General features: G+C 38.2%; 1 protein-coding gene across 9 annotated transcripts in view; it reads left to right on the top strand.

The window, feature by feature from the left end:
• The window catches only part of APP (amyloid beta precursor protein), a 283,417-nt gene that overhangs the window by 57,308 nt on the left and 198,168 nt on the right, over positions 1-27,941 (top strand). For all 9 annotated transcript variants that reach the window (XM_032629779.1, XM_032629776.1, XM_032629785.1 and 6 more), the window contains one exon: positions 20,327-20,456. In XM_032629779.1, coding sequence (XP_032485670.1) covers positions 20,327-20,456 — 130 coding nt within the window. The remainder of the gene's footprint in view (positions 1-20,326; positions 20,457-27,941) is intronic.

The raw sequence follows: 27,941 nt of genomic DNA, 5'->3' as shown, positions 1-27,941 counted from the left end.
CTAATAAGGACCTACTGTATAGCACAGGGAACTCTACTCAGTACTCCGTAATGACCTGTATGGGAAAATAATCTAAAAAAGAGCGGATATATGTATATGTATAACTGATTCACCTTGCTGTACAGCAGAAAGTAACAGAACATTGTAAATCAACTATACTCCAATAAAAAATTTAAAAAAATAAAATTAAAGTGACTAGAATTAATTTTCTCTATGTTACCAATTTGATATATTTTAGTTCATTTATTTGTTTATATTTAATTTTAGTTTTTCTCTCCTTATTTTTACGATTTGAAAACCTAAAACATTTACATTGTTAAAATATTGAAATAAGAAGTTGCACTCCGAAATCTCACTTGCCATCCATCCTCTGTTAAAAAATATTTTCATCATTCTTGATTTATCCTTCTTGAAAAAGAGAGAATTTATATTTTTCCTTCTTCTGCTTATACAAAAGGTAGCTTACAATAAGCACTGTTCTGTATTTTTAATATAACTTTTAGATCCTGGAAATCACCCCCTTGCCATTTGTAGAGATCTTCAGCCTTTGTGTAATTTCTCCTAGTTTTCTTGCTATTATTGTATAGGGTTTTTTAAAAAATTAATTCAGTTTAAAATAACTGGAGTCCAAGGCATTTTGTCCCACATTTCTAGACAGTTATATATTCCTACAATATGTGGCTTTTTGTGTTTTAAGAACATTTAAAGGAATTAGTCTTACACCTCTTGGCAAAGCAAAATTTCTTACCCTACATAAACAATGGATAACCTGGCAACATTTCCTTTGTTGTAATCTTTTATGTACAAGAAAATTTTCTTTAGCCCTGTTGGATCCAAAATGAGTGTTTAATGAAATATATATCTGTGTGTGTGTGTGTGTGTATATATATATATATTTTTTTAACATATACATATATGCCCACATGTATTTTTTTTTTTATTGGTAGCACTATAAGAAAGGACAATCTAAATTCTAACTCCTGTGTTTTGAGAAGCAAAGAAGCATTTGCATTATCACAATATATTGCATATCAAGTAACTTTTGTCTTGAAGAAGTATGAACTATGATGTGAAAAGATAATTCTTCATGTTTAAGTAGAAATCACTAATATTGGCATCCTTTATATTATTTTAAAAAACATTTATTATATAGGGACTGTTAATAAATTCACTTTTGCCTGGATATGACATTTCTAAAATATACATTTTTGGAAATAATATTCACATTCTATTGAAGAGTTCCTCTAGTACAGTTTTGTAGATGAGTTATGAGTTGGTAAATTGGAACTCTGTGCATGCATGCTTTTAGGTTTTTGATACCATTTTACTTATCTGGATACACATGCAGATTATGCATTCTGAATGTTAAATAAATTTTTTTAAAGGCTACAACTCAAATTTCCTTAATGACGTTGACCACATAATTTTCTGTTGAATGGCTATTTTGATGTATATATCGTAGTTGGCATCTAAGTTTTTCTTCAGTGTCAGTCATGAATAATCAGATGTTTTTACATTTGTATGATGATTCTAGAAAAATTACTCTTCATGACCCTGAGAACAACCCTATTCCCACTCCACTTAGAGATCCCACTAATGACTGGGTAACTTCGCTTCCTGTTTTAGTCTGTTGTTTGTCCCAGGGATAAGCCACAGAGTGGTTCTTCGTAGTCCCAGCCGTTGCCAGATTGTTGGTGACCATGGGGTGGAGGTAGGGGGAGGAAAGTGAGCCCTTTGGTTGTTTCTCCTTTGTCTTGAAATTCTGGTTATATCTGCCTATCTCAGTTTACCACCCACTGAGGTCTTGTACAATGATACACAACAGGCCAGAGTCTTAAGATGGATTAGACAAACATTAGGCTAGAGAAGTTAAGAAAGGGCCAGACCATCAGGCCTTGTGGACCCTTTTAATGAATTTGATCTCTATTCTGTAACACCAGGATGTGTCATGGAAGGTGTTTATTATTTTAAAAGAAAGAGAATGACTGTACATTAGCATTTCCAAAAGTCACCCTCTAATAAGAACGTACTGTATAGCACAGGGAATTCTACTCAGTACTCTGTAATGACCTATATGGGAATAGAATCTAAAGATTGATTCTATAGAATCACATATTCGATGTATATGTATCCAAAGATACATATACATATATCCACTCTAAAGAGTGGATATATGTATATGTATAACTGATTCACTATGCTGTACAGCAGACACTAACACAACATTGTAAATCAACAATATTCCAATAAGAATTAATTTTAAATTAAAAAAAATAAATAAACTTATCAATTACCACTTTATTGTGAATCATCATGAAGGGCTGAGTCAGAAGGCTGGTCAATATGAGCACTCTGACCCTGAAAAAAATAAACAAAAACAAAAGCCACCCTCTTGCTTTGTCACTCTGACCTTATATCTAGTTTCTCAGTTCCCTGGGACCCAACTGGAGCCTCTACTCTGGAGCTGTCCAGGGCAGTAGCCACTAGCGGCACATGGCTGTCGAGTGCCTGCATTGTGGCTATAATGTGTGCTATAAGTGTAAGATGTCAATAAATACCATATTCAAAGATTTACATGAAGAAAGACTATAAAATAATCACATCAATAATTTCATATTGATTGCATATTGGAATGATAATATTTTGTATATACTGTTGTAAACATCATGTATATGTTACTAACTTGTGAATATGTATGTTATTAAAATGAATTTCAACTGTGTCTTTTTACTTTTCAGTGTAGCTACTGTGGAATTTAACATTACACTGGAATTATGTTTCCATTATATTATATTTCCATTGAACACTGTTGCTGTCCTGCCCCGCCCCATTCCACCAGTGACTCTGGGCTGTAAGGGTCTTAGATCCCATGATCTAGCAAGTGGGAGAGGGAAGTGGAAGTGAAGAGTCCCTCCAGACCTTCCCCCAGAATTTTACTGGTGCTTGGGAGTTAGAGAGGCTTATTTGGGGCCTTTTAAATACGTCTTTCATTAAAAATATTTTAGTGCAAGATGATTATATGAATACTTTTCTAGAGTCCAGTGGTTCTCTCTTCCTCCTTCAGACTTGTATCTCTGGGTGATGATGAGAGTGCAAGTGTGATGCAGACAGAAGTGACTGAAGTATAATTTTTGACAAGGCAACTCATGACTGCCTTGCAAAATGAATGCGTATCAAAACTTTTACTCAATTCATTAATTGATGAGGTAACCTGTAAGATGTTAACCAGTTTGACTTGAAGAGATTTAAATCCTTTTTCAACAAACTTCATTCACGTGGCTGTGAACAGGAATTATCTGATCTGCATTGCATGAGACAGAAAACATTTGCATTGCTATCAGGTATCTACAGTATCTACTCCTACAGGGTTGTAAAGTAGCCTATAGAGAGTCAATCAGAAGAACATACCCTGTTTAATCAGGTCATCTTTTCCCCTACCACCCCAGGCTCTGGAAGACAACACCTGCATTTCACTGCTAGAATACCCAGTACATAATCTCTTTTGCCCCTTTCTGAATTATGGATATTTTTAATAATAAAACAGTCTCCTAATTTGGCAAATAAAAGTTCATTATTGATCTTTAAGATAGAAATTTCAAGGGAATAGCATGGGAAGAGTCAAATTACAGTAGGTTCCAGGAAGAATAACATGTATGGGTGTTGATGCCATCTGTGGTCTCTCTGAGGAAAGTCCAAGAGGCAAAGAGCCTGTGGGCAATTCATGGAAAAGGGAAAGGCTTTGTTTTCTGTTGGGCTTTGTTTTTAAAGGGAAGGAACTTTAACTGAGGGAAGCTTACACTAAACTGTAGGAAGGGTAGATCCATCATAAGAAAACTAGTGACTGGCTGAGTCTTAGAAAAGAGAATAAAAGATGGGGAAATAGTCAGGGTGGGTTAATTAGGCAGTTTATGTTGTCAGGTGATTGAAATCTACTCGTACATGGAGAATATTTTCTCCCATTGATGGAGAGGATCTTGGGGTAGGTATAGCTTACAGAATTTTAAAAAAGGCAACCAGTAACTGGGTCCTCAGATATCAAAACTGAGACTCAGTGCTGCCTGGAATTTCTCTGTTGGGGTCTCTTGTTTTCCGCTTATCCTTTCTCCTTTATGTTCACCTCATTTTCTCCTGCAAAGATGGCTTCCTTTAGGAGGCCAGGGAAGATGGCAACTCTGGGAGTTTGTTGTTCCAGTTTGGATTTCCAACCCCATTCTGCCAGTGTGCATTCTAATTCCCAGATAGGGTTCTCGTTGGTCCTGCTTTCAGTCACCCATCTATCTTTGGACTAGTCACCATATCCACAAGGACTCAGTATGTACTGGGACTGGCCCACCTTGGTCATGAGGGTGTATGGCTTGTTTGGCATCCCAACCAGAGCCAACTGGTGTGGGGAGAGGAGCTCTTGCCAGAAAAAAGTTGAAGAGTGGCATGGGGGCAAAATAGAATAATGACCAAAGCCCAACACAATGGGCTTAGAAACACACAGTGCCTTTTAAAAGTTTTATAGGTTGGAGAGTAGGTAGCTGAGGGAATTCACATCATGACTTTAACCAGCTTTGGGGAAGGTATTGGGGGGTGGGTGTTGGAGAGGTATTCACTCAGAACGTTTAAACAGTGTTCAACTTTTTCTATTGAATGGTGCATCCTAAACTATCTAGAACATTGCTTATTGATATTTTAGGGTCTTTCTGCCACTTTCCACTTTGTAGGTAGTCTAAAATTTTTCTTTTATAATTAGAAATAATAGTTTCATTTGTAGGATTGAATTTTTGTGTGTGTTATTGGAAAATGTTTATTTTCCTTTATTTTCTTTTAGCTCCATATTTTTATTTTAGACAGTTAATTGACTCCCTGCTAAGAAAGCCAAAGAAAATAATGTTCGTAATTTTTCCAACTCCCCTTCTCACAGATTTTGTAAGCTATATTATTTTTATATTTTTGAAGTTCAATATTATGGTCAGTTCTATTGTCATAATTCTCACAGTCGTAGGTTCTGTCTTTAACTGGATTCAGTGTTTACAGCAAATCCTTTCACCAAAGCATCTCTATTCCCATAATGTTTATTTTAATTCCTCTATTTTTTTGGGTGCCTGCCATCTTACTTAGTTATTTCCAGAAGTTGTTCTTATTGAACAATAGTTTAGTTATGTATAGAATTCCAGGTTGACAAGTATTTTTGTTCAGCACCATGAAGATGTTTATCCACTATATTCTGGCATCATTGTGCAAATTCCCTTTTTTTTAAATGTACAAAACCCATTACTGTCACCATTTACAGTGCTATTCATTTACTGATTACTTTCTCTCAATAGTGATGAATCATTTTTTTCTTTATGTTCTCAGTCCCTCTTGTGACCAAAACACAGATGTTTTAGAGACAGCTGTCTGAGTCAGAGAGGCAGCTATGAGCAGTCTGTGGTCCTAGGACAGAATGAAACCAACTGAACTCATGACCGTGACCTCTTTTTGACCTTTTGCTAACCAATTTAACTCACCTGTATAGCTGCACATCGTATCTGTTGGTGCTTAGCTTAATATGATGTGTCAAATATTTTTTTTTGATAGTGAATTATCTAGTCCATATCTTTCATAGTTTCATGTTCCTCTCAGTTTGTATTCCCTGCTGCTGGTTGTTTTGTTGTTATTATTAATGTTGGCATTTTTGCCTCCTGATTTCTTTGGTCCTATTGTTGGTCAAGGGCAAGATTAGGGAGAAAAAAGTAAAAATCGAGTCTTTTACCTTTGCTCTTATAAAGCCCTTATAAAGTTTGATTGGGAAGATAGTTTGAAACTTAGGTTTGTGTAATCAGCGTTTTATCTCATAGCATACACATTCTTGGTACCCATAAATTCCCTCCTGTTCCCCAATCATAATAGTTATGTTTTTGCCCAGTCATCATTCAAATACTTGCATATTTGAAATATAAAAATGTTCTTTACATTTTTTTATTAGCACAGTCAGCACTATTCTTTCTTTTTTTTTTTTTCATCAATTGTGTATTGAGGACTGCTATAAACTTAACGTTTGTGTCTTTCCCAAAATTCATATGGTGAAGCTTTAAGGTCCAATGGGATGGTATTTGGAGATGGAGCCTTTGGTAGGTAATCAAGGTTAGATGAGGTTATGACGATGGGGGCTTTGTGATGGGATTAGTGCCCTTATAAGAAAAGACACCAGAGAGCTTGCACAGTTTGCTTTCTCTGACTGTTCACACAAAAAATGTGAGAACCTAGAGAGAAGGTGGCAATCTGCAAGCCAGGAAGAGAACCTTCACCAGAACCCAACCATGCTGGTACCCTTATCTTAGACTTCCAGCCTCCAGAACTGTGAGAAAATAAATTCCTGTTATTTAAGCCACCTGGTCTACGGTAATTTGTTATGGCAGCCTGAGCTAAGACTAGGACTTACTTTCGCTCCTTTGGGCAAAAGGATTTTAGGCCTAAAGTGTCACTGAGAATTACTGTTTGTAGAGATCATGCTTTACAAAGCATTTTATGCAACACTCGGCTCTGACTCAGAGCATGTGGTTTGTCATTTAGTAACTGCTTGTGGACAGCCTGTTGTTGGCACAGAGATTGGAAGTGAATCGGGCAGATGTTCTGCCCTGCTCTCTACACTGAAAGAACCTCTCCTGAAATGGCCTTGTGGTGTCCTCCTGCAGAGACTATTTCTTTCCATTGATAGAATCCTAAAGAAACTTTTAAGCAAGAGTTAGGGGTTGCTGGCCCTCAGTCCAAATTTGCCCTCAGTTTATTTTGACCCATTTGAGATGTAGGTGCCATGATAATGCTCAATAGTAGAGTGATAAACATGTAGCAGGGCCTTAAATATTCAGTTAAATGTACTAAATGATCACTAAGTACACTTCCTGAAAACAGGAAGCAGCCCTAGATGGTTCTTTATGTGACCCTGTGTTAATATGTTCTACTGTTGACTGTTGATGAATTATGTTTTCTAGCAGTTACAACCTCCCCTTCAATCTTGGTTGGACATGAGACTTGCTTTAACCAGTAGAATAGAGTGGTAGTGGTGCTGGTTTAGTTCTGGGTCTAAGCCTTAATTCGGCCTAGAAGTGTCTCCTTTTGCACTCTGGGAAGGCAGCCGTGTGGAGACGCCCAAGTAGAAGAGAATGGAGACCCTCATTCAATAGCCCTACCTGAGCTCCCAGGCAGCTGCCAGCACCAGACACGTATGCAAGGCCAGGATGGACTTTGCAGGCTTCCTTGCAGTACTCTAGCTGACAACACCATGTGAAGAATCACTCAGTCAACTCACAGAATTGTGAGGAATTCTAAATTATTATGTGGTGGCTAACCTCCAAGATGGCTCCCAACAGTGCTTGCCTCCCTCCTCGTATTCGCATCCACACGTAGTCCTTAGTCTCCTCCTGCAGTGTGCAGGAGGATATTACAGAAATGACGTGTATGACATTTGAAGCTGGATCATAAAGAGCACATGGCTTCTACCTTACATACTTTTGCTATGGTGGAAGCCAGCCACCATGTCATGAGGACACTCAAGCAGCACTGTAGGGATGTGCATGTGCTGAGGACCTCAGTGCTTCTGCCAGCAGCCAGCACTCGCTTGCCAGGCAATGAACGAACCACTTGGAAGTGGGTCCTGTAGCCTAGTCAAGCCTTTGTTTGACCTCAGCCCCAGCTGACATCTTGACTGCACCCTTGTAAGAGACGGGATCACTGAGCTCAGTCTCTTCCAGACTCCTCAGGCCCAGAAACTGTGTGAGATAAGAAATGCTTACTGTTTGAAGCTATTAAGTTTTGGCATAGTTTGTGTGCAGTAATAGATGACAACAGATGTTCCCTTGACGATTATTGTCCTCTGTGGTCCTTTGGTAGAAAAAAGTTCCTTTCCTTCATTCTATACTAGATATAGAAAGTGCTGCCGTCGCAGAAACAACTTGAAAATAACTATGTAAATTATTCATCATTTAACAGCCTAAGGTGGCCACTTGCCTTAATGAACTGTTACATTACCCAGGCATTGGCCTAAGGAACCTAGAAGTCTTATAAGTAGATCAAAACTAGGATAATATTCCCCTTGAAACATACATTATAAAGCCTAGGAAGAAAAATTAGAATTTTTAGATTTTGTTGTCCTCTTTCTTTTGAATGAAATGAGGTTTAAAAAGGAAGAAAAACAACATTGTTTTATTTAAACCAAAGGCTTTAGGTTGAGAGAAGAAAATATTGGAAGTATACTTCAGTTCTTCATCTGAAGAGTTTTATTCTGTCCCAAATTTAATTCAGGCAAATTGAGCAGATATTTCCTGATTCAAGATAAGATTTCGTGTCAGGTGTTGCTGAGTGGCCAGACAACATTCTTGTCTCATAGGAGCTTCTAAACACACAATTAGATAAATTGAGAAAAGAATTTAGGAAACTGAAAATGTAGAATGGGGCTGTAAAGTAGAGGATCTTGATTGTAAATCTGGGTTTTGGGATCTAATTCTAGAGATGAGTAAGGGCTATGGGATTGTTTTTAGCAGGAGTGCTTTCTGGTCAAGACACTTTTGGAAAAATTAGCCTATATCTAAGGGTGATCTGGATTGGGGAGAGAAGGGAATTCCAATCTCAAGATGCTAGTGTGAAAGGGATAGGAAAGATCATTCTGCCCATCCTTGTTGTATAGATGAGCACATATGAGATACCCCAAGATGCTGTTATAAGGGAGCCCTTAGGGTCAAGCGCAGTGAAGGCAAAGCATGGGCTTCCCTATCAAACCTTCATTCAGATGCAGCCTTTGCTCTTTGACACCTGAGCAGTCCAGGAAAGCTGCCTAGCCAATCTTAGACCACGTCCTCCTTTTATGATAGGAGCACACAAGAGTGTATTGTAAAAGTTAAATATGGTCAGTTCAACGAGAAATTGGGTAAGTCCCAGTACTGTTCTTCCTCTTCTTTTAAGGAGAGAACTTAAAACACAGGCTCTTCAACCCTCTGCATCCCTAACATGCAGAACACATCCTGGGAGGCAGGGGCTTAGAGCAGGTGTCCACGGCTCTGCTAACTTACACTGGGAGCAAGTCTCTGGAGGGAGCTTTGAACAGGTTAAGCCTCAAGTGCTGGCAGAGATTTCCAGCTGGGAAACTTAGGTGAATGTGGCTTTGCTTCTAGTCTTTCTATTAGATTATGGGTATACTTTCTTTTTCCTAAGTGTTTTCTTTTCCACAGTTAACAGTATGTGTTTTCCGTTTCTTTAACCTTCTTGCTCTAAATGAACAGTTGTTTTGTCTATAAGTTAACGGGATCGCCGAACAAAGCACACCAGTGCCTGGACCAAACAAAAGCTGATGAGTTAAAACAAAGCCATTTCCTTTGCCCAGCTGTCTACTCTAAAATATATAACATGACAGGGACTCCCAGATGAGACCCTGCTTACCTTCATTCTATAGTGATGTGAAGTTAAAATTAATTAAAAAAATAACAACATGAGATCCTTTTAATCTAACCAACTTTGAGGGCATATCATAGACACACTACTATGGTAGAAGCTGTGGAACATTCTTGGCCATTATTATTTTGCTCTGTGTGCCGTCTACCTTTGTGAGCTTAAAATTGACCCATAGATGACAGGCACCTATGCATTGTAGTTTTGGTATTTGAAAGATGCAAAAATTCATATTAAGTGAAAAATTTTAAGTAGAGGTATCCAGCTATCTATCCACGAGTACAGATATATTTTCTGCATTATTGGTCTGTATGCTTATAAGGATTGCTTGCATAAACCATAGGATTCAGAGGTAAAAGAGATGAAACCAGTTTGGATATTTTTTCCCACACAGTTTTCATTTAATGAGATTAATGTTTGATTTAACATTTGTCCTTGTTACTGTCTAGCTCTTTCCTAAATGCATACTCAGTTATTACATATTTGCAGTAACACTACGGACTTTTATATTTGCCGCCTTATTTATTTATTTAAAATGTTTTTCCCGTAATATATTTTTCTTTTTAGCTTTATTGAGGTACAAATAACAAATAATCTTGTATAGATTGGACATTTTTTAAAGTTTGTTTTTTTATATATCTTTTTTTATTTTTATTTTATATTGGAGTATACTTGATTAACAATAGATTTGACATTTTAAAAATTAGAAAATTAGACATAAATTGACAGAGAGAGAATGAGGATCTTGGCTGTACGTGGACACATCTGTTTGTGTTTTCACATTCATGTCCTGTCCTATTTATTTTGGTGTCCGTACCTTCCTCATTTGTCTTTACATTCAGCACGTTGGTATGACTGACTTACATGTCGTACAAAGTTCTTGCACAATTCTAAGTATGAATGTATGCATATGACAATATATTTACATACAATGTCAGAAACAGACTTGGGCCACGTTATTGGGAAATAGGCTGGTGCCCTGAAACATTTTCTGTGCCTTGCTCTTAGATAAGGTCATCATTGTGAAAACACAGCACTGCACGTACTTTCCATTATTGCACTGGTGTTTCATCAGCTGCATCTTGCTTCCCAGCACCTCATTAAATTGTAATCTGAAGGCTCCCCTGGTGGCGCAGTGGTTAAGAATCCGCCTGCCAACGCAGGGGACATGGCTTCAAACCCTCGTCCGGGAATGCCACGGAGCAACTAAGCCCATGTGTCACATTTACTGAGCCTGTGCTCTACAGCCCGCGAGCCACAACTACTGAGCCCGCATGCCACAACTGCTGAAACGCACACACCTAGAGCCCATGCTTTGCAACAAGAGAAGCCACTGCAGTGAGAAGCCCGCTCACCACAACGAAGAGTGGCCCCCCTCACCGCAACTAGAGAAAGCCTGCATGCAGCAACGAAGACCCAATGCAGCCAAAAATAAATAAATTAAATAAAATAAATTAAAAAAACATTGTAATCAGAGAACAACTTCAGTTTCCAGTTCTCTTTCTCAATTAAATTAGATATTGTCTTCAATATCTCTCATTATTACAAGAATTTATGTTGAGAAACAATTTAAGATATTATTTTTCTTTGTGTTCCAGAAAATTTTAAAGGAGAGACTATGTTATTTTAATCCAGAAACAAAAATATATTGTTTAGCCCATGCTTTGTTTTGGCTTAGACTCTGAAGTGGAAGTAGTTTAGAACTTAGAATTAATACACTCTTTGAGTGTTCAGAGATATCATCTACTTTTTTTTAAAGTTTATGATAAATTTTCTTTTTTTAATTTATTTTATTGAAGTATAGTTGATTTACAATGCTGTGTCAATTTCTGCTGTACAGCAAAGTGATGTGTGGAATCTAAATTATGACACAAATGAGCTTATCTACAAAACAGAAACAGACTCAGACATAGAGAATAAACTTGTGGTTGCCAAGGGGAAGGGGGGTGGAGGAGGGAAGGATTGGGAGTTTGGGAATAGCAGATGCAAATTATTATATATAGAATGGATAAACAACAAGGTCCTACTGTATAGCACAGGAGACTATATATTTAATTTCCTGTGATAAACCGTAACAGAGATGTCACCTACTTTCATTATTGTGTTCTGACTTCATCAATTTCATCTTCTATGAAATGGAGCCATTATCAACTGATAGAGGTTTACATGACCTGCTACACATAAAACATTTGCAATGATTCAGATACATAATAAACCTTCAATTATATATATTTTTTATACTCCTCTTGGATATGTTCTTTGGAAAAGAAACGGATATGTAAAACTTTCACAGGATGAAAATATCCTATGATTAGGCTACCTCTATACCATTTTACTATAGAGTTTGATTTTTTGTTTCATGTATTTGTTCATACATGCTACCTAGGTGCCATCATGCATTTACAATTAAGATCTTGATTTGTTTATATTTTTTTTTCACTTGTAAATTTAGAAGTCTGACTTTGTTTCCACTGGACTAGTTTTTTAACTTTTAGCTCTTTTTAATTCAAAATTTCAAGCATATGTAAAGGTAGAAAGAATAGTATAATGAATGCCCCCTGTGCTTATCACTCCAATAATTATAAAATCTAGTCACTCTTGTTCTTTGAGAAGTCTGGAATCCCAGTTCTCTATCTTACCTCCTTCAGAGTCCACATTATTTTTAGCAAGCCCCTTGTGCAGATAGATGTGTTGCTTATCCCTTTTGCACAGCTGTAAATTGATTAAGATGAACTAAAGGAACACACGTTACTTATTGACTTCTAACTCACATGTTTAAAACACCATTTTAATAACACTACATAATTTCTAGCATATTTTTTCAAAAAGGAATATACTGGAGAATTTGATTAAAAATTGATTTTAAATGTTGAAAGACTAGAAAGAACAGTAAGTAAATTTTTTCAGAATTAGGAGCAATTCCCATGACCCTGACCATTAACTCTGTTTACAGCTTTTTATTAGCCACATTTGATTTTGTGTTCTTGAAATATCCTTGGTCATTTGGAATCTAGTTGTGTGTAAATATGACTTTTGGAATGAATTAATCCCTTGTCCCAGGTGGCCTGTTGCAAAAAGATACTCCAAGGGTTCCCCTGTTTATCCTTTTTTTTTGCGGTACGCGGGCCTCTCACTGTTGTGGCCTCTCCCGTTGCGGAACACAGGCTCCGGACGCGCAGGCTCAGCGGCCATGGCTCACGGGCCTAGCCGCTTCGCGGCGTGTGGGATCTTCCCCGACCGGGGCACAAACCCGTGTCTCCTGCATCGGCAGGCAGACTCTCAACCACTGCGCCACCAGGGAAGCCCACATATTTCTTTTTTTTTTTTTTTCACTTTTCTGTTTGTCTTTAATGTTGCAAATAAAGGAAAGTTTTTGTAGGACTCTAACAATATATGTCTTAAATATTTTTTATATTTCTGTATATATACCTATATGTTCTTGGCTTTCTTAAATATCATCCATGTATTTTCTTGGTTTGTGTATTTAACAACTTAAATGTCATCTTGTCTGAGATTAATATATTTTCAATTTGGATAGACAGAGAGAGAGAGAGAGAGAGAAAGAGGGAGGGAGAGAGAGAGGGAGAGAAAGGGAGACTCTAGATTTTTAAAATTTAGAATGAAAATGTTCTGATGGTGACCAAATTTTAAGGTAGTTTTCTGTAGTGAGGAAAACCAATTAAGTTACCAACTACAACCTTCTAATATGGATCTAAGATTGTTTCTACTCTACCTCTCTTGGTTGTTAGTATTTGAAATTTCTTCAGTTCACTTAAAATTTTTTTTTAAAATATATGTACAGATAGATTTGCTTTCAAAGATAAAACATGTTTGTATGGCCAAAATAACTGCTTGTTACAGATGCCTGGACCAGTCAGATGGGCCACCTTAGCCTAAGTGAGAGCTTGGCTTTTAATCTTCCTAAGTATCTTCCTCAGCTGTGTATTTATTAACATTTATTAACATTAATCTATTGCTTTTTATATAAGACGTTATCACTGGTAAAAGTTGCCAGTGATAATATTATCATTATCACTGGAAGAATAATATTAGAAGGCACTGAGTGCTTATTTTTCTCAAAAGCTTATAATCCAACTATAATATCATACTATTCAGATAATCTTTTTTAAGAGATACATTGATAATACCCAATGGGAGCTTAATATATACTAAATTTCCCTATGTCTGATGGACTGAACTTAGCAAGAAATAATCATTACCTATTTATCAGGCACTTACTGTGCTATCACAGTGTTGACCACCATTGAGGGAACACAAATATGAATCATATTGTCCCTGCCTTCAAGGAGTGTATGTTCTAACGGGTCAGGAAGACACATCAGTGTAATAGGAGGTGCAAAGTGGTCGGTGATCAAATACAAGCGATCGGATAAAATGCTTTGGATTCAGAGGTTGAAGTGATCAGGGAAGGGAACATTAGTGAACCAACTTTTGAGCTGGGCGTTTTTCTTGGGTGTTGTTCATTCGGAAGGGAAATAAAGCTACCAAAACAGCTTATGTTTAAAAGGGGGCTTGTTGAAGGAGACGCGGCATGCCTCGCTGGCATTAGAGGTGCTCAGGTGGTCCCTGTCTTGTCCGCTGTCTACCTCTGTCTTGGGTACACAGCTGTCGCATCTTAGCTTCTCTCTCTGTACCTCTTATTTCCCTGCTTCTTCCAGAGGCCTAGTTCCCATTCCCCTGCAGGTTTTGACAGGCACCATCTCTGGCTATGACTTACCCTGCCTGCCAGCCGTGTATCCTCCCTCATCTAACCAGAGCCTGGATGTGTTAGTTCACAACTCTCGAGGAAGGAGAATGCTGTCCTCAGTGTGCTTTCCTCAGGCTGTAACCAGCTATGGGGCCCGAGCTGCAGAGTTACAATATGGTCACTAATGAGTGCTCTTCCAGAGGGCGGGGGGGCTAGAGCGCTGCAGAGAGGGGCAGGCATGTTGGCAGCCTCCTGATCACCTTAAACCAACGTTAATGAAGGTGGAGCAACAGAAGGAGGAGGAAATTGTGTTTCCTGCCCTTGGAAAGTGTATTTTCGCTGGGGAGGTGGTGCACGTGTGTACCTAACCCCAACGTGACGAGCACTGCGATAAATACAATAAAGCATTCCTGAAGTGGGAGAGAAGGATTGACATTTATTACACTGTGAGTGGAGGTTTGTCCACATGGGAGACCCTACGGGGCCTGGGCATCTGAAGTGTGGTGTTAGGGTCTTAAGAAGAGTGTGTTTGGGGCACAGGGTGTGTATTTCTTCAGCGGCTGCCTGTGTAATTCAGGAAGGTTTGTAGGAACTGAGGATAGTTTGCCTTTCAAGTAACTGGCACAAGCTGGATTTGTTTCTGCTTTAAGTGTTTCTTAATACAGCTGTTGCCATCTAAATTTTTTAATAATAAAAAATAGTCACTCATAATTGGGATGCACATAGGATACATTTTAGAAAAGGAAGGGGGCTGTATAAAAGTCGGGTTTTGCTAATGCCTGCTGTTTTAGCAAATTATCAGCAATGCTTGTTGTGTTAGCAATACATGCAGTTGCATGTGTTGGAAAATATGCAAATTAAATAGGTTAGGGAGCTCAGATATCTTTATTTCCTATGTTAAGATGTCAGATGCACAAAGAAAATGTAAAACATTGAGCTATGCTTATACTTAATTATGGTGAAAAGTCAGGGACTCAACTAACCACGAGCACATTTGCATGCCTAATTACTTTAATTTTTATCCTTGCCGAAGACTATGCTACTTTTTCAACATAAGATGCTTATTTGTCTCATAACACAAAAACGCTTATTTGTCTCTGGTGATATACTGGAGCTGCTTAATAAAAAATAAGATCTAGTACTCGGAATTTTTGTCAGAAACTTCAGTATGTTTTTTGTTGTGTTTTTGTGTTCTGGTTTTTGCTTTCTGACTTGGAGGTTTCTTGTGCATGTGGTAATCACTGTGATTAACTGGGACTAGATGTGCTTCAGAGGAAGTTTTGTCACTTTAATGTTTGGTGTTCCTCCCCTGTTTAAAATACATCTCCTGAATTGAGAACAGCAAATTTTTATACTCTTTGGCAAAGTCGAATTAATAACTCCTTGTCTCAGGATAAAAGTGGCTGGGGGGCTTCCCTGGTGGCGCAGTGGTTGAGAGTCCGCCTGCCGATGCAGGGGACGCGGGTTCGTGCCCTGGTCCGGGAAGATCCCACATGCTGCGCAGCGGCTGGGCCCGTGAGCCATGGCCGCTGGGCCTGTGGGTCCGGAGCCTGTGCTCCGCAGCGGGAGAGGCCACAGCAGTGAGAGGCCTGCGTACCACAAAAAAAAAAAAAAAAGTGGCTGGAAGCATGGAAGTTGCCACTTCCGTTTCCATTGTTAAGGCAGTAGGCAAACTACGTGTGGGAGTCACGTGGTTCAGATTTTATAATCTCCTCCAACTGCCTATTAACAATCATCATTGTCCACGTTCTGGAGAGAGGAGTTGCAGCACAGTAAATAACACATATGTCCTAGATTTCCGGGTGGGAACTGGAAGGGAATTTTGTGTTTGGCTGATCACCTCGTGAAGCTCTCTGGTGACCTTCAGGGGAGAAGCCGTGTCTTCACTGATCTTAACTGGTCTGTATGCAATTCTATCTGCTAGAAAATTATCCACCGAATAAGTTACTGCTCTGTTGTACCAGATATTATTGGTGCAATACCTTAGGACACTGAAGATGGAGCACATCATGAGCAAGAGACCTTTTTTTTTTTTTTTAACTTATCAATTTGTACCCTACAGATAGCTTTTTGGTTTTAAATTAAAAAGAAGAAAATATGACTTGACTGTGCCTGTAGGAGTTTTTTTAATAGAAAGCAAAACTCCTGAGAAAATCTTCAGCAGGGTGATATTTCTGTGAAGTGGCAGATAGAACCCCTTTAGAAAAATATAGTAACGCACACTTTACTGCACATAATGTTGTGTTCCTCATGGCAAGCTCTCTAGTGTCATAAAGTTTATGACTCATGAGTGCTGTACTTTGTGATATAATAAACAAAGAGAGGTGGTGGGAGAATTATATTGCTGCACAAAAAGCCACTCTTCACCTTTCATCATATAGGAAAAAACCCTGGGGATATTAAATTTTAGTGGCATTTCAAGTTGAGCATTATCTATGGCTGAAATGCATGCATTGAAGAGTTAACATATTTAAGAACAAAATAAAATAAAGGGAAGGAACTGTTTCCATTTAGAGCTAAGTTACTGGCAAGTGTTTTGGAAGAATAACTTTCTCAGTACCCGCCCAGGATCTGATTTAGATATCCTTTTTTGTGTGTTTTCATAGCATGTACCTCCTCATTGAATTTGCCTTATACTACACTGATGAGCGTTTTATTTTTTTAGAGCGGTTTTAGGTTTGTGGCAAAATGGAGAGGAGGGTGCAAAGATTTACTGAGTACCCCCTTCCCTGACTCATACATAGCTTCTCCCCCTTTCTCAACATCCCCCAGCAGAATAGTAGTACATTTCAATTGATGAACCTACATCATCACGTGATTATCACCCAAAGTCCATAGTTGACCTTAAGGTCCACTCTTGGTGGTGTACATTCTATGGGTTTGGACAAATGTATAATGACATGTATTCACCATTACAGTATCATATAGAATCATTTCACTGCCCGCCAAATCCTCTATGTGCTTCCTCTTCATCCCTCCTTCCCCCTAACCCCTGGTAACCACTGGTCTTTTTACTGTCGCCATAGTTTTGCCTTTTCCAGAATGTCATGTAGTTAGAATCATACATGTATTTTCACGCTGGCTTCTTTCACTAAGTAATGTTCAACTAAGATTCCTCCATGTCTTTTCATAGTTTGATAGCTTCTTTCTTTTTAGTGCTAGGTAATCCATTGAATGTACCACAGCTTTTATTCATTATCAGTGTCTGATTTTTTAATTGATTGACCTCGGGGTTGGGACAACGGTGAGGCAAGTAAGGCAATCAGGAAGCAAGATAAATAATATTTTAATGCACTATTTTTAAAAAATATAACCATTTTGTCTTTTATTTATTTATTTATTGTTGGCTGTTTCACATGGCTTGCGGGATTTCCAGTTCCCTGCCCAGGGATTGAACCTGGGCCACGGCAGTGAAAGCTCAGAATCCTAACCATTAGGCCACCAGGGAACTCCTTTAATGCACTAAAAAGTAAAAATTCATGCCCCAAACTCCACAATGAACAAAATATCAACATTTCAAATAAAGACAGGATCATGGCATGCTCTCTTTGAATGTGACTGGCAATCATAAGAAAAATTCCTCTATCCATAACCCACACTGTGGACAGTATCTTTTTTTTTTTTTTTAACATCCTTATTGGAGTATAATTGCTTTACAATGGTGTGTTAGTTTCTGCTTTATAACAAAGTGAATCAGTTATACATATACATATGTTCCCATGTGTCTTCCCTCTTACGTCTACCTCCCTCCCACCCTCCCTGTCCCACCCCTCCAGGCGGTCACAAAGCACTGAGCTGATCTTCCTGTGCTATGCGGCTGCTTCCCACTAGCTATCTATTTTACGTTTGGTAGTGTATATATGTCCATGTCACTCTCTCGCTTTGTCACAGCTTACCCTTCCCCCTCCCCATATCCTCAAGTCCATTCTCTAGTAGGTCTGTGTCTTTATTCCTGTCTTACCCCTAGGTTCTTCATGACATTTTTTTTTCTTAAATTCCATATATATGTGTTAGCATATGGTATTTGTCTTTCTCTTTCTGACTTACTTCACTCTGTATGACAGACTCTAGGTCTATCCACCTCATTACAAATAGCTCAACTTCGTTTCTTTTTATGGCTTAGTAATATTCCATTGTATATATGGGCCACATCTTCTTTATCCGTTCATCCGATGGTGGACACTTAGGTTGTTTCCATCTCCGGGCTATTGTAAATAGAGCTGCAATGAACATTTTGGTACATGACTCTTTTTGAGGGGTTTTTCTCAGGGTATATGCCCAGCAGTGGGATTGCTGGGTCATATGGTAGTTCTATTTGTAGTTTTTTAAGGAACCTCCATGCTGTTCGACAGTATCTTCTTGTTCTGAAACCTGGTGTTTCCCCAAAGGCACTGCTTCCCCTGTAGCCTCCTCAGGTAGTTCTTCCCTTGTAACCCTCATAGCATTGTGCCTAGAGGTAGGGATGTCTTCCTTCTCACTCATTTTCACTTCCAAACCATTTTTTCCTTCTCCCTAAAATGTCCCCCACCCAAACTGTGAAATACATGGTCTTGGACTAATTTACCCCTCTCCTCCAGCTGTTGGAGGCATCTGGAGAGCTCTTTCTACTGCAGTGGCAATCTTTGAAGGTTTTAGGTCCTGACCTTCTGTCATTCAGTCAACTGCATCTTTTGTAATTCTTAGGTGATTTTTAATTTATTTATTTTATTTGTATTTATTTTTGGCTGTGTTGGGTCTTTATTGCTGCTTGTGGGCTTTCTCTAGTTGCAGTGAGAGGGGGCTACTCTTCGTTGCAGCACATGGGCTTCTCATTGCAGTGACTTCTCTTGCTGCGGAGCATGGGCTCTGGGTGCACAGGCTTCAGTAGTTGTGGCTCATGGGCTCTAGAGCGCAGGCTTAGTTAGTTGTGGCGCACAGGCTTAGTTGCTCCGCAGCATGTGGGATCTTCCCGGACCAGGGCTCGAACCCGTGTCCCCTGCATTGGCAGGAGGATTCTTAACCACTGTGCCACCAGGGAAGCCCCATTCTTAGGTGATTTTAATATCAACTTTGATGATCCAAGATTCCAGCTTCTGTTTTTTTAATTTTCATTCCTCCTGTGATCTTGCCTTTATCATTCTTTTTCAGCCATGCCCTCTGATACTCATGTTATACTCCTTGCAATTACCAATAAATGTAACTTCCCCAGAATCTTAATTTCAGCTCTCTGACTCTCCAAGTACTGCTTCTAACCACCCCATTTTCTTTGGTATCTTTAGGACAAAATTCTGTAGTGCACACCAGGACTCATTGATACTACAGCCTTTTAAACGTGTATCTCAACCTTCATAGTCCCACTTTAGATTTCATGGCCCATTATTGTAACCATTCCCTTGGTTCTACCCTCAGTTCTCGTATGCTTTTCTCTCTTCATTGTATTTAACTGGCAAAACAGCAATCCCGGTGAAATGCAAGATTTATGCAAGGGAAAGCCCATTTTAGAAATAAATTTTTATGTTTATATTTTTCCTTCAAATCTCTACTATTATTAATAAATAGAAGGGATTTGATATTTTCACAAATATATTTTAGTTCATCAAGTTTCACATTTCTTTCCAAGTGCTCAGTAAACACCATGATTTGTTGAGAACAGTAATCAGAGCAAAGGGCTTTAATTTTCAAGGGAAGAGATTCATCAATGCAATTCTTTATCTAAATGACAGTCATGATAACTGTTTGATAAATTATTCTTATGTAAATTACTTTGAATAAAGAGAAAGATTTTTATGTAGGAAGCTTGCTGTGTGTCATATCCTGTATGTGAAATATTTGCCTAATTGAGTAAGACATGGGAGGGTTGAATTTAAGGCATGGTAATATTCCCAGGTGTATCTACTATAACATTTATTTAGGGTATTACAGAGTATCATCGTCACACCAGTTTATTTTGCATTGAAATGACCCCATGCTTTTAAGAGGGCCCCCTCCTCCCTCTCTATTTTATCTCCCCTAGAAAATATGTTAATCTGGAATGGGTGCAGTAAAATAAAGTAAAAGTTATATTGCTTAATGTTTTGAATGGAATGATAGGTTCTTGATCTTTTTCTTTACCCTGAATTCCCCAAGCTAGATCACAATTAGAGCAGGCTTGAAAACAGTGGCGGTTCAAGGGGTGCTTATGTGCCAGCCCTGTCTCAGGTAACAATTTACCCTTTTTGTATGCTCTCCCAGGTCTATCCTGAACTGCAGATCACCAATGTGGTGGAAGCCAACCAACCAGTGACCATCCAGAACTGGTGCAAGAGAGGCCGGAAGCAGTGCAAGACCCATGCCCACATTGTGATTCCCTACCGCTGCTTAGGTGAGCTGACTGACCTGGGAGCTGGTGTTGATTGGCTATGGGCTTTGGGGATGAAAAGGAAGGATGCTCTAATTATTAAATCAGATATGCAGGCTCTTCCTTCAGCATATTGCCACTCTGCATTGGACTATATTTTGGACGCAGTATGTCTGAGCTTCCTGCCTCAGAATGAATTTACCGAGTGTGTTTATTATCATTAAAAATTTGTGGACCTATGCCATAACTGCTGAGTGAAAATGCCTAGTCATGGGGCCCAAGAATCTTTTTTTTTTTTTGCGGTACGCGGGCCTCTCACCGCTATGGCCTCTCCCCTTGAGGAGCACAGGCTCCGGACGCACAGGCTCAGCAGCCATGACTCACGGGCCCAGCCGCTCCGCGGCACGTGGGATCCTCCCGGACCGGGGCACGAACCCGCGTCCCCTGCATCGGCAGGCAGACTCCCAACCACTGTGCCACCAGGGAAGCCCCCAAGAATCTTAATTTTACCAAATTCTGTAGATGATTCTCATGCACACTAATTAACTGGACTTAGTAGAATTAAGACCTTGTGTGTTTCTTCAATAGACGTCATAGAAAAGAGAGCCTAATGTGCATTTTGCTAATTTCTTAAAAATCTCTTTCTACAACAACCCACTACACCTCCTGTTTGAAGATAATTGGGGAATTAGAGTTTGTTTGTTTGTTTTTTTTTTTCCTGCTTACCTCAAACTAGAGGGAACAGTTTGATCACTAAGGTTTAAATGTGTGTTCCTTTCTGACCTCAAATTTTACTTTAATTTGTTATTTTAAAAACTGACTTGTTTTTTGTGGTATAATAGTTTTTCCTCTGGAAATACTCTCATACTCTATATTTAATCTGACTTGGTTCTGTCTCTTCCTAGTTGATTTTTTTATGTAACCAGGCATTGGGAAAATCAGCAGTCTTTGATCTGATAACTGGCATCTAGATGTTTTCCCGAAGTTTATTCATCGGTAGGATAGTTGTAAATAAGGACATAGTGATTTATCTGTGGAGGATGTGGATATTCATTCCAGTGACATGTTGTAAAGACTGAAAGGGATCTGTCTTTAAAAAAGAGTCCCAGCAGCAAACTTAGAGGGTCAGGATGACAGATTCTGGAGATCTGTATAATACTTGGGTCAAACATGAATGTCATAAGAACATACTGATTACTGTTCATGCCTGCACACAATTTGAGACATTAATAGAAAACTGGGCTAATACCCAATGAATGAATATTTCATCTGGTTGATTTATGATAAAGAAAATGTAGAAAACCAAATTCTTAAACATTTGGCAATTGAAGAGATTCCTTGTTCCTCCTTATCTGTTGTTCCTAGATACTTTACAAGGCTTCTAAGCCATTTCTGTCTGACTGGTCAAGAAGTGAAGTTTTAATAAGATGAAAATAAGTAATGTTTAAATACTAGGTACAGAACTCCAATGTCAAGAAATATTGAGGTCAGCTGTCTTCAGGAACTGTGTATTTCAGTCTAATTTAGTTGTTAAACCTAAAAACCATTTCATTCAGTATAAGTTAGGAAGTAGATCGGGATCCAGTTAACTAGGTGGGCCAATCTTTTGGTTCTTACTTACCCATTCTATGAAATGTTTCAAATAACATTTTCTTTATGATATAAGCTCACTGGGAATAGGTACTAGGTCTCTGGATGCGTGTTATTGCTGATGACAGCTGATATAACACTCACAACTGTAGCTGTGTTTCAGAAGTAAACTCATAACATTTTGCTTAGATCTCCCTGCTTCATAATTCTATTCTGAATTCTCAGAATTAACTAAAAGGTGTAATCCACATTAAGATCATGCTTCACGGCCACAGTGCCACTATTGTGGCAAATTTCTTTTGACCCCAGATGGATTGTATCCCCTCTGCCAGCCACTCTCCCCGCCCCTACTCCATACACTTCCCCGTCTCTGGAAAGCTTTCTTCCTATGGCAGGAGTATTGAAACTCCAAGGGAAAAACCGCTGTGAGAAGGAACAAAAGATACTTAGAATATGTTCAGATCTAAATATGAAGTCAGGAGATTTTGTGATAATGCTATGATTACTATCAGATACATGTTTTTATCATGATCAGCTGAGTTATGTACCATTTGGGAAAACTCCATCCTAAGTAATTTGGTTTTTGATAATTAATCTTACCCAGAAAACACTTATTTGATAGTAATGTTAATGACCTGTCCTCACCGTATTTTCTTAACCACTGTGGAAAGAGGGCCACTTCAAAATGCGTCATTCCACTATATTTACAGAGCTATATTCCACAAATATTTACAGAGCTGTAATGTGCAGGGTGAAGATGGGCAAGAGGAAAAGGAAAAGCTGATAAAATAATTCTTTCCCTGAAAGGCTGTGTAAAAGGATGGGAAGGAGTTGATTCCTGCTGAGGCTTTGGCATCAGCATGTATCAGATTTCTTTTTCATCTTTTGAACAGATTGCATAATTGCAGAAGACGTCACTTGTGATGTGTTTAGCCAGTTTCCCCAGGTCTGGAATAGTAGCTGGTATTAAATTAACACATCGACACTACCGCTTCTTGACTACAAGTGGGACTAGATAATCATAAGTATTTCCAGTAGGTACCTGGCCTGTATGAATCCCTGGTATTTTTCCACTGAACCAAAAATTAGACCCTAACATGACAAGTATCAATAGAACGTACAATGCTTTCTACTTTGTTACTGAGCTTAGATTAGAATTGAGGAATGTGGGTACTACTTGATTCCTAGGTGATACCAAATTTTCCAAAAGTCTTTTTTTCCTGCTTTTTTTTAATCAAATGAAAGATTCTTTAAATTCTATAGGACTTTACAATTTTCAGAAGTTTCACACACATGATTTCATATAATCCCATAATAACCCCGTTTTTTCCCCTGCCCCTCCCCCCTTCCCTCTCCCTACGGGTAACCACTAGTTTGTTCTCTTTATCTGCTTCTTTTTTGTTTCATTCATTGGTTTGTTGTATTTTTTAGATTCCACATATAAGTGATATCATACAGTATTTGTCTTTCTCTGTCTGACTGACTTCATTTAGCATAATGCCCTCAAAGTCCATCCATGTTGCTGCAAATGGCAAAATTTCATTCAACTAATAATATTATAAAAGATGGTGTATAATATAGCCACAGTGAATACCACAGTGTGTTGTTTTCAGGAAAAGGAGTGGGAAAACATAAGTGTGTAATTTATATATTATTTTAATTCCATTAATACTGCACAGTCCCAAGTTTATATATTGTTTTTCCTATTTTCTTTCTTTCCCTTTCCCTTTTGTTCCTTCCTTCTTTCCTCCCTTCCCTCTTTTTTCCTCCCTAGATTTTAACATCTATTACACATAGCACTGTCAAGCTCTTTATACTTGTATAGGGCACCCACTGAAATACTTCCTCTGTGAGGCAGGCAATGTTGGTTTTATTAGTCTCACTTCACAGGCACAAATAATGAGGGTCAGCGAGATTGAATTTCTTGCAGTAACTCACACAGCTATTTAGTGGTAGAATAAGGAGCAAAGCCCAAGGTCTTTCAATTCTCAATCCAGTGTTCCTTACAGTATGAGAAGAGAATTGTACTAGAGCCAATAACCACCTGATTTACAAAATCAAATCATTGAGGAAAGGCTATGAGTTGGAGGCACTAAGTAACACTTTAAAAATAATCTCACTGTAAATGTGTCTCATAAAGGACACAGCCATGTCACTGGAACCTCCATGGTTCCAGGATAAATTTCTCTGCGTGATCAGGTTTCCACTTTGTGGTAGTAATAGGCAACATTCTTATATATTACTTGCTGCTTGAACAAAAAATTACTGTTTAGCGTTACCATAAGTACCCTCTAAAATTTCTGGCTGTATCTAAATAAATACTTTAGACAAAAGAGATTATTTTACTGAAGTTCATTCTTAGAAAGGTGCTACCTAGAAAACAAGATTGTCTTAAACATTAAGCATATTAAAATTCAGAGCAAAGCTTGAAGAGAGAAAAATGCCTGTTATGTTCAGCACGCAGCCTTCCTGACCTTTTTATCAGATGCAGGATCCGGTGCCACACTGGGTTATTTTTCTCTAAGCCATGTATTTGCCTTGGGCATCCCTGCTCTAAGGTGTCTTGCATTCCTTGTCTAGATGGAGAAAGCGTATTAGGTTGCTGTTGCCCCTTTCCTCCCATGGAGTGGATGATTTCCCTTGAGAGTGAGCTGGCTTTCTCATTTCACCCTTTGCTTTTAGTTATGCCTCTGGCACCAGACGGTAAGATCTGTCTTAATCATTTGAACATTTTATTAATTATCTCATATGGGATTCAAGCACATCATTATTACTCAAGAATATTTTCTTTGCAAAGCATTCAACCCCTTTCCATTTGAATTACTACTTTTCATGGTGTTATAGACCTGCTATTGAAACTGATGCTCTTCTGCATTTGCCACTGTCCAGTAAAGGCAAGGTACATTGCATAAGGAGAGTTACTGTTGATTTATGGGGGCAAAGTAGGGTTAATAGTTTAATCCAAAGGAATTAGAAATTAAGGAATTACTACCGTGAATCTCATTTTATTTCATTTTATACTCAAGGCTTTCCAAACTTACAAGTAGTAATGACAAGGAAGCTATTCAGATATGGTCAGATGAGAAATGAAAGTTATTCAGTTCCTTTTAATTTTGAATTTTATTGTTTTAATAAAATTTTAAGGCAAGCAAACTTTGTTTTCTAGGTGACTACTTTTGTGTCAATTATCTACAGCTATCTTAATCTTCTTTAGTGTGAAAAGCATGTATTTGGATACTTTGACAGATATTGTACCAGTGTAGTTTTTTGGATTTATCCTAAACAATTCTCTTGAGACACAGTAAACAGCAGAACAACATTCAAGATTGCTACATAAGACTCCATCTAACTTTAAGAATGGGGATAGGGATGGGAGAACATTTTTATTGTGGACTCTAAGGATTTTTTTAAATGCCCAGATGCCCCAGCGCGATAATCCAGTAGGATAGCTAGTCAATGCCTCTGGCTTCTCCAGTCCTGTGACCTCTGAACTCTGTAGATCTGATCCCTTATGAAGTCCTGGAAGATGTATGCGCTGGGGCTATATAAATATACAGTGGGAACGATGCTTGATGAGCCTGGCCTCTGCACATGAGACGGATACAAACCCTTGAATATTCTATATTTTTAAGGATTGTCTACACTGTGCTCTCATAAGGAATGATCAGAATCCCTGAGCATTTCTTCATCAGGGAAGGCTAATCACCCACCTCATAGAGACATCAGACTTCTTTTTATGTGATCTTCCACTTTGAATATTAGTCATACTCGAAAGCCAGTTTATAGAGTCTGATTCTCAACTGTGTAAAACAAAATATGCATGGAAAAGAAATCTCACCAGTGTTTATCTCCAAACAGTGGGATTACAGGTGATTTTTATTTTATTTAAGGCCTTTTCTATTAATTTTTATAATAAACAAATAGTTTTATATTCAGAAAAAGCTGGGCCATGAAATCAGTACATAAAATTTTGTATCTACCTTCAGTTTAGTGATGGTTAAAAAAGAGTCAACAGGCTTGAAAGGACACACAGGATGATTCTTAATTTGTTTTATCTGTTGGTAGATATGCTTTAGGAGTTTTCTATAGTAGGAATAACTTCTCATGGGAAAATATATTTTAGAAACACCATGCTGCCGAAATAAAAGGATAATGTCTCCCTTCTTACCTTTAACCAAGTTTAAGCAGCATTAATCATCAAAAATTCTTCAGAAAAGATCCTTTTTTAAAATATTTATTTATTTTATTATTTTAATTTTGGCTGTGTTGGGTCTTAGTTGCGGCACATGGGATCTTTCATTGTGGCACAAGGGCTTCTCTCTAGTTGTGGGGCACAGGCTCCAGAGCACGTGGGCTCTGTAGTTTGCGGCACGCAGGCTCTCTAGTTGAGGTGCATGCACTCTGTAATTGTGGCGCGCCGGTTCCAGAGCGGGCTTTGTTGCCCCGCGGCATGTGGGATCTTAGTTACCTGACCAGGGATCGAACCTGAGTCCCCTGCATTGAAAGATGGATTCTTCACCACTGGACCACCAGGGAAGTCCAGAAAAGATCCTTGATCTTGCTTAATGTTTTTGTTTTGTGTGTGTTTGTTTGTTTTCTCAAAAAATTGCATCTCGAAGCTACATTTGTTTCAGGGTGGATTGTTGAATAGGAAGACTACATTTATCCTATAGATTCCTTCTGGGTGGGGAAGGACTTAGAAGGTGAAGGCCCTCCCATTTGGTTAAGCAGAAAAACCCATAAAAATGTTTTCCTTCCATTTAGGCCTTCTGCCAAGATCAGTGATCCGTGTTGGTCCCAGTTATGCTGGCTCCAGCTTGATTTGTTTTCTGAAAGTTTGTGAAGGTGAATGAGTTGAAAGATTGATTTTTTTAAATCAAACTTAGAAAAGGGAAATTTAGTGATTTTGTTGCCTCCAATGCCAATTTAGCTTCCTCTTCTCGTTTTAATTGTTGTATCTGCTATTATGTCCCTATTCTGGGACTTTTAATAACTTATGTTTTGTAGGGATAAGAGCTATGATAGCATGAATAATTTACTTAGTGAAATGTTTGATTTTGTCTTTTTTAACTGGAGGTATATTTAGGAGTTATTACGTAATATGAATCATTAAGAAAAAAACAACAACTTTCGAAAATTTGCCATTATACTTTATGGGTGTGTTCCATTGTCAGTGTTGTACTAAAATACACAGTTATCTGCATGGGTCCTAGATGATAGGCAAGAAAAATAAATCTCAGTTTATTTGACATGATATTGTTCTAACACTTCTCAGTAATGCATTGAAAAGTATATATACTGAGGTTAATAGGCATCTCATTTGTAATAGGTGCTGCAGGTTGCAGTTGTGTGCTTGAAATTCACTGATTACAGAAGTAACACATGTTCATTGTATGAAGTTTAGAAAATGTGGCCACTACCAAAAAGTAATAACCAAAAAACCATTTGGCTTTCTTTCAGTCTATTTTTTGGCATATATGTTTTGTTTTTATTATTTTTAATAGTCATGTAATTCTGTTCCCCATTTTGTCGCCAGCTTATTTTTCACCTAACATTTTTATACTTTATTCATGAAATTTAATTTTCTTTGAAAACACTTTTTAATCTAGCATTACACCAGGCATTACAGTGTGTCTATTCCTTATTTTTGGCAGTTAGGTTGCTTGTTTTGTTGTGATTGTTGTAAATGATGCTGTGACAAACATCGTGGTAGATATATTTGCTTTCATTTGATTTTTACAAACAGTTATTACCTGCAGGTGTTGCACATCTTATAGTTGCTTTTATAAAAGATATGTACTATTTAATTGTATGTATTAAAATATGGAGGAAAATTTTCAACTGATATGTGATCCTGAGTATACAGATACCTCTATATTTAGCTCTGATATTTTTCTTGATAATGAGTTAAAAACCATT

Source organism: Phocoena sinus, chromosome 4 (genome assembly GCF_008692025.1).
Source record: "Phocoena sinus isolate mPhoSin1 chromosome 4, mPhoSin1.pri, whole genome shotgun sequence".
NCBI lineage: Eukaryota > Metazoa > Chordata > Mammalia > Artiodactyla > Phocoenidae > Phocoena > Phocoena sinus.
The sequence above is the reverse complement of the archived record's forward strand: the minus strand, read 5'-3'. Positions and strand labels throughout refer to the sequence as shown.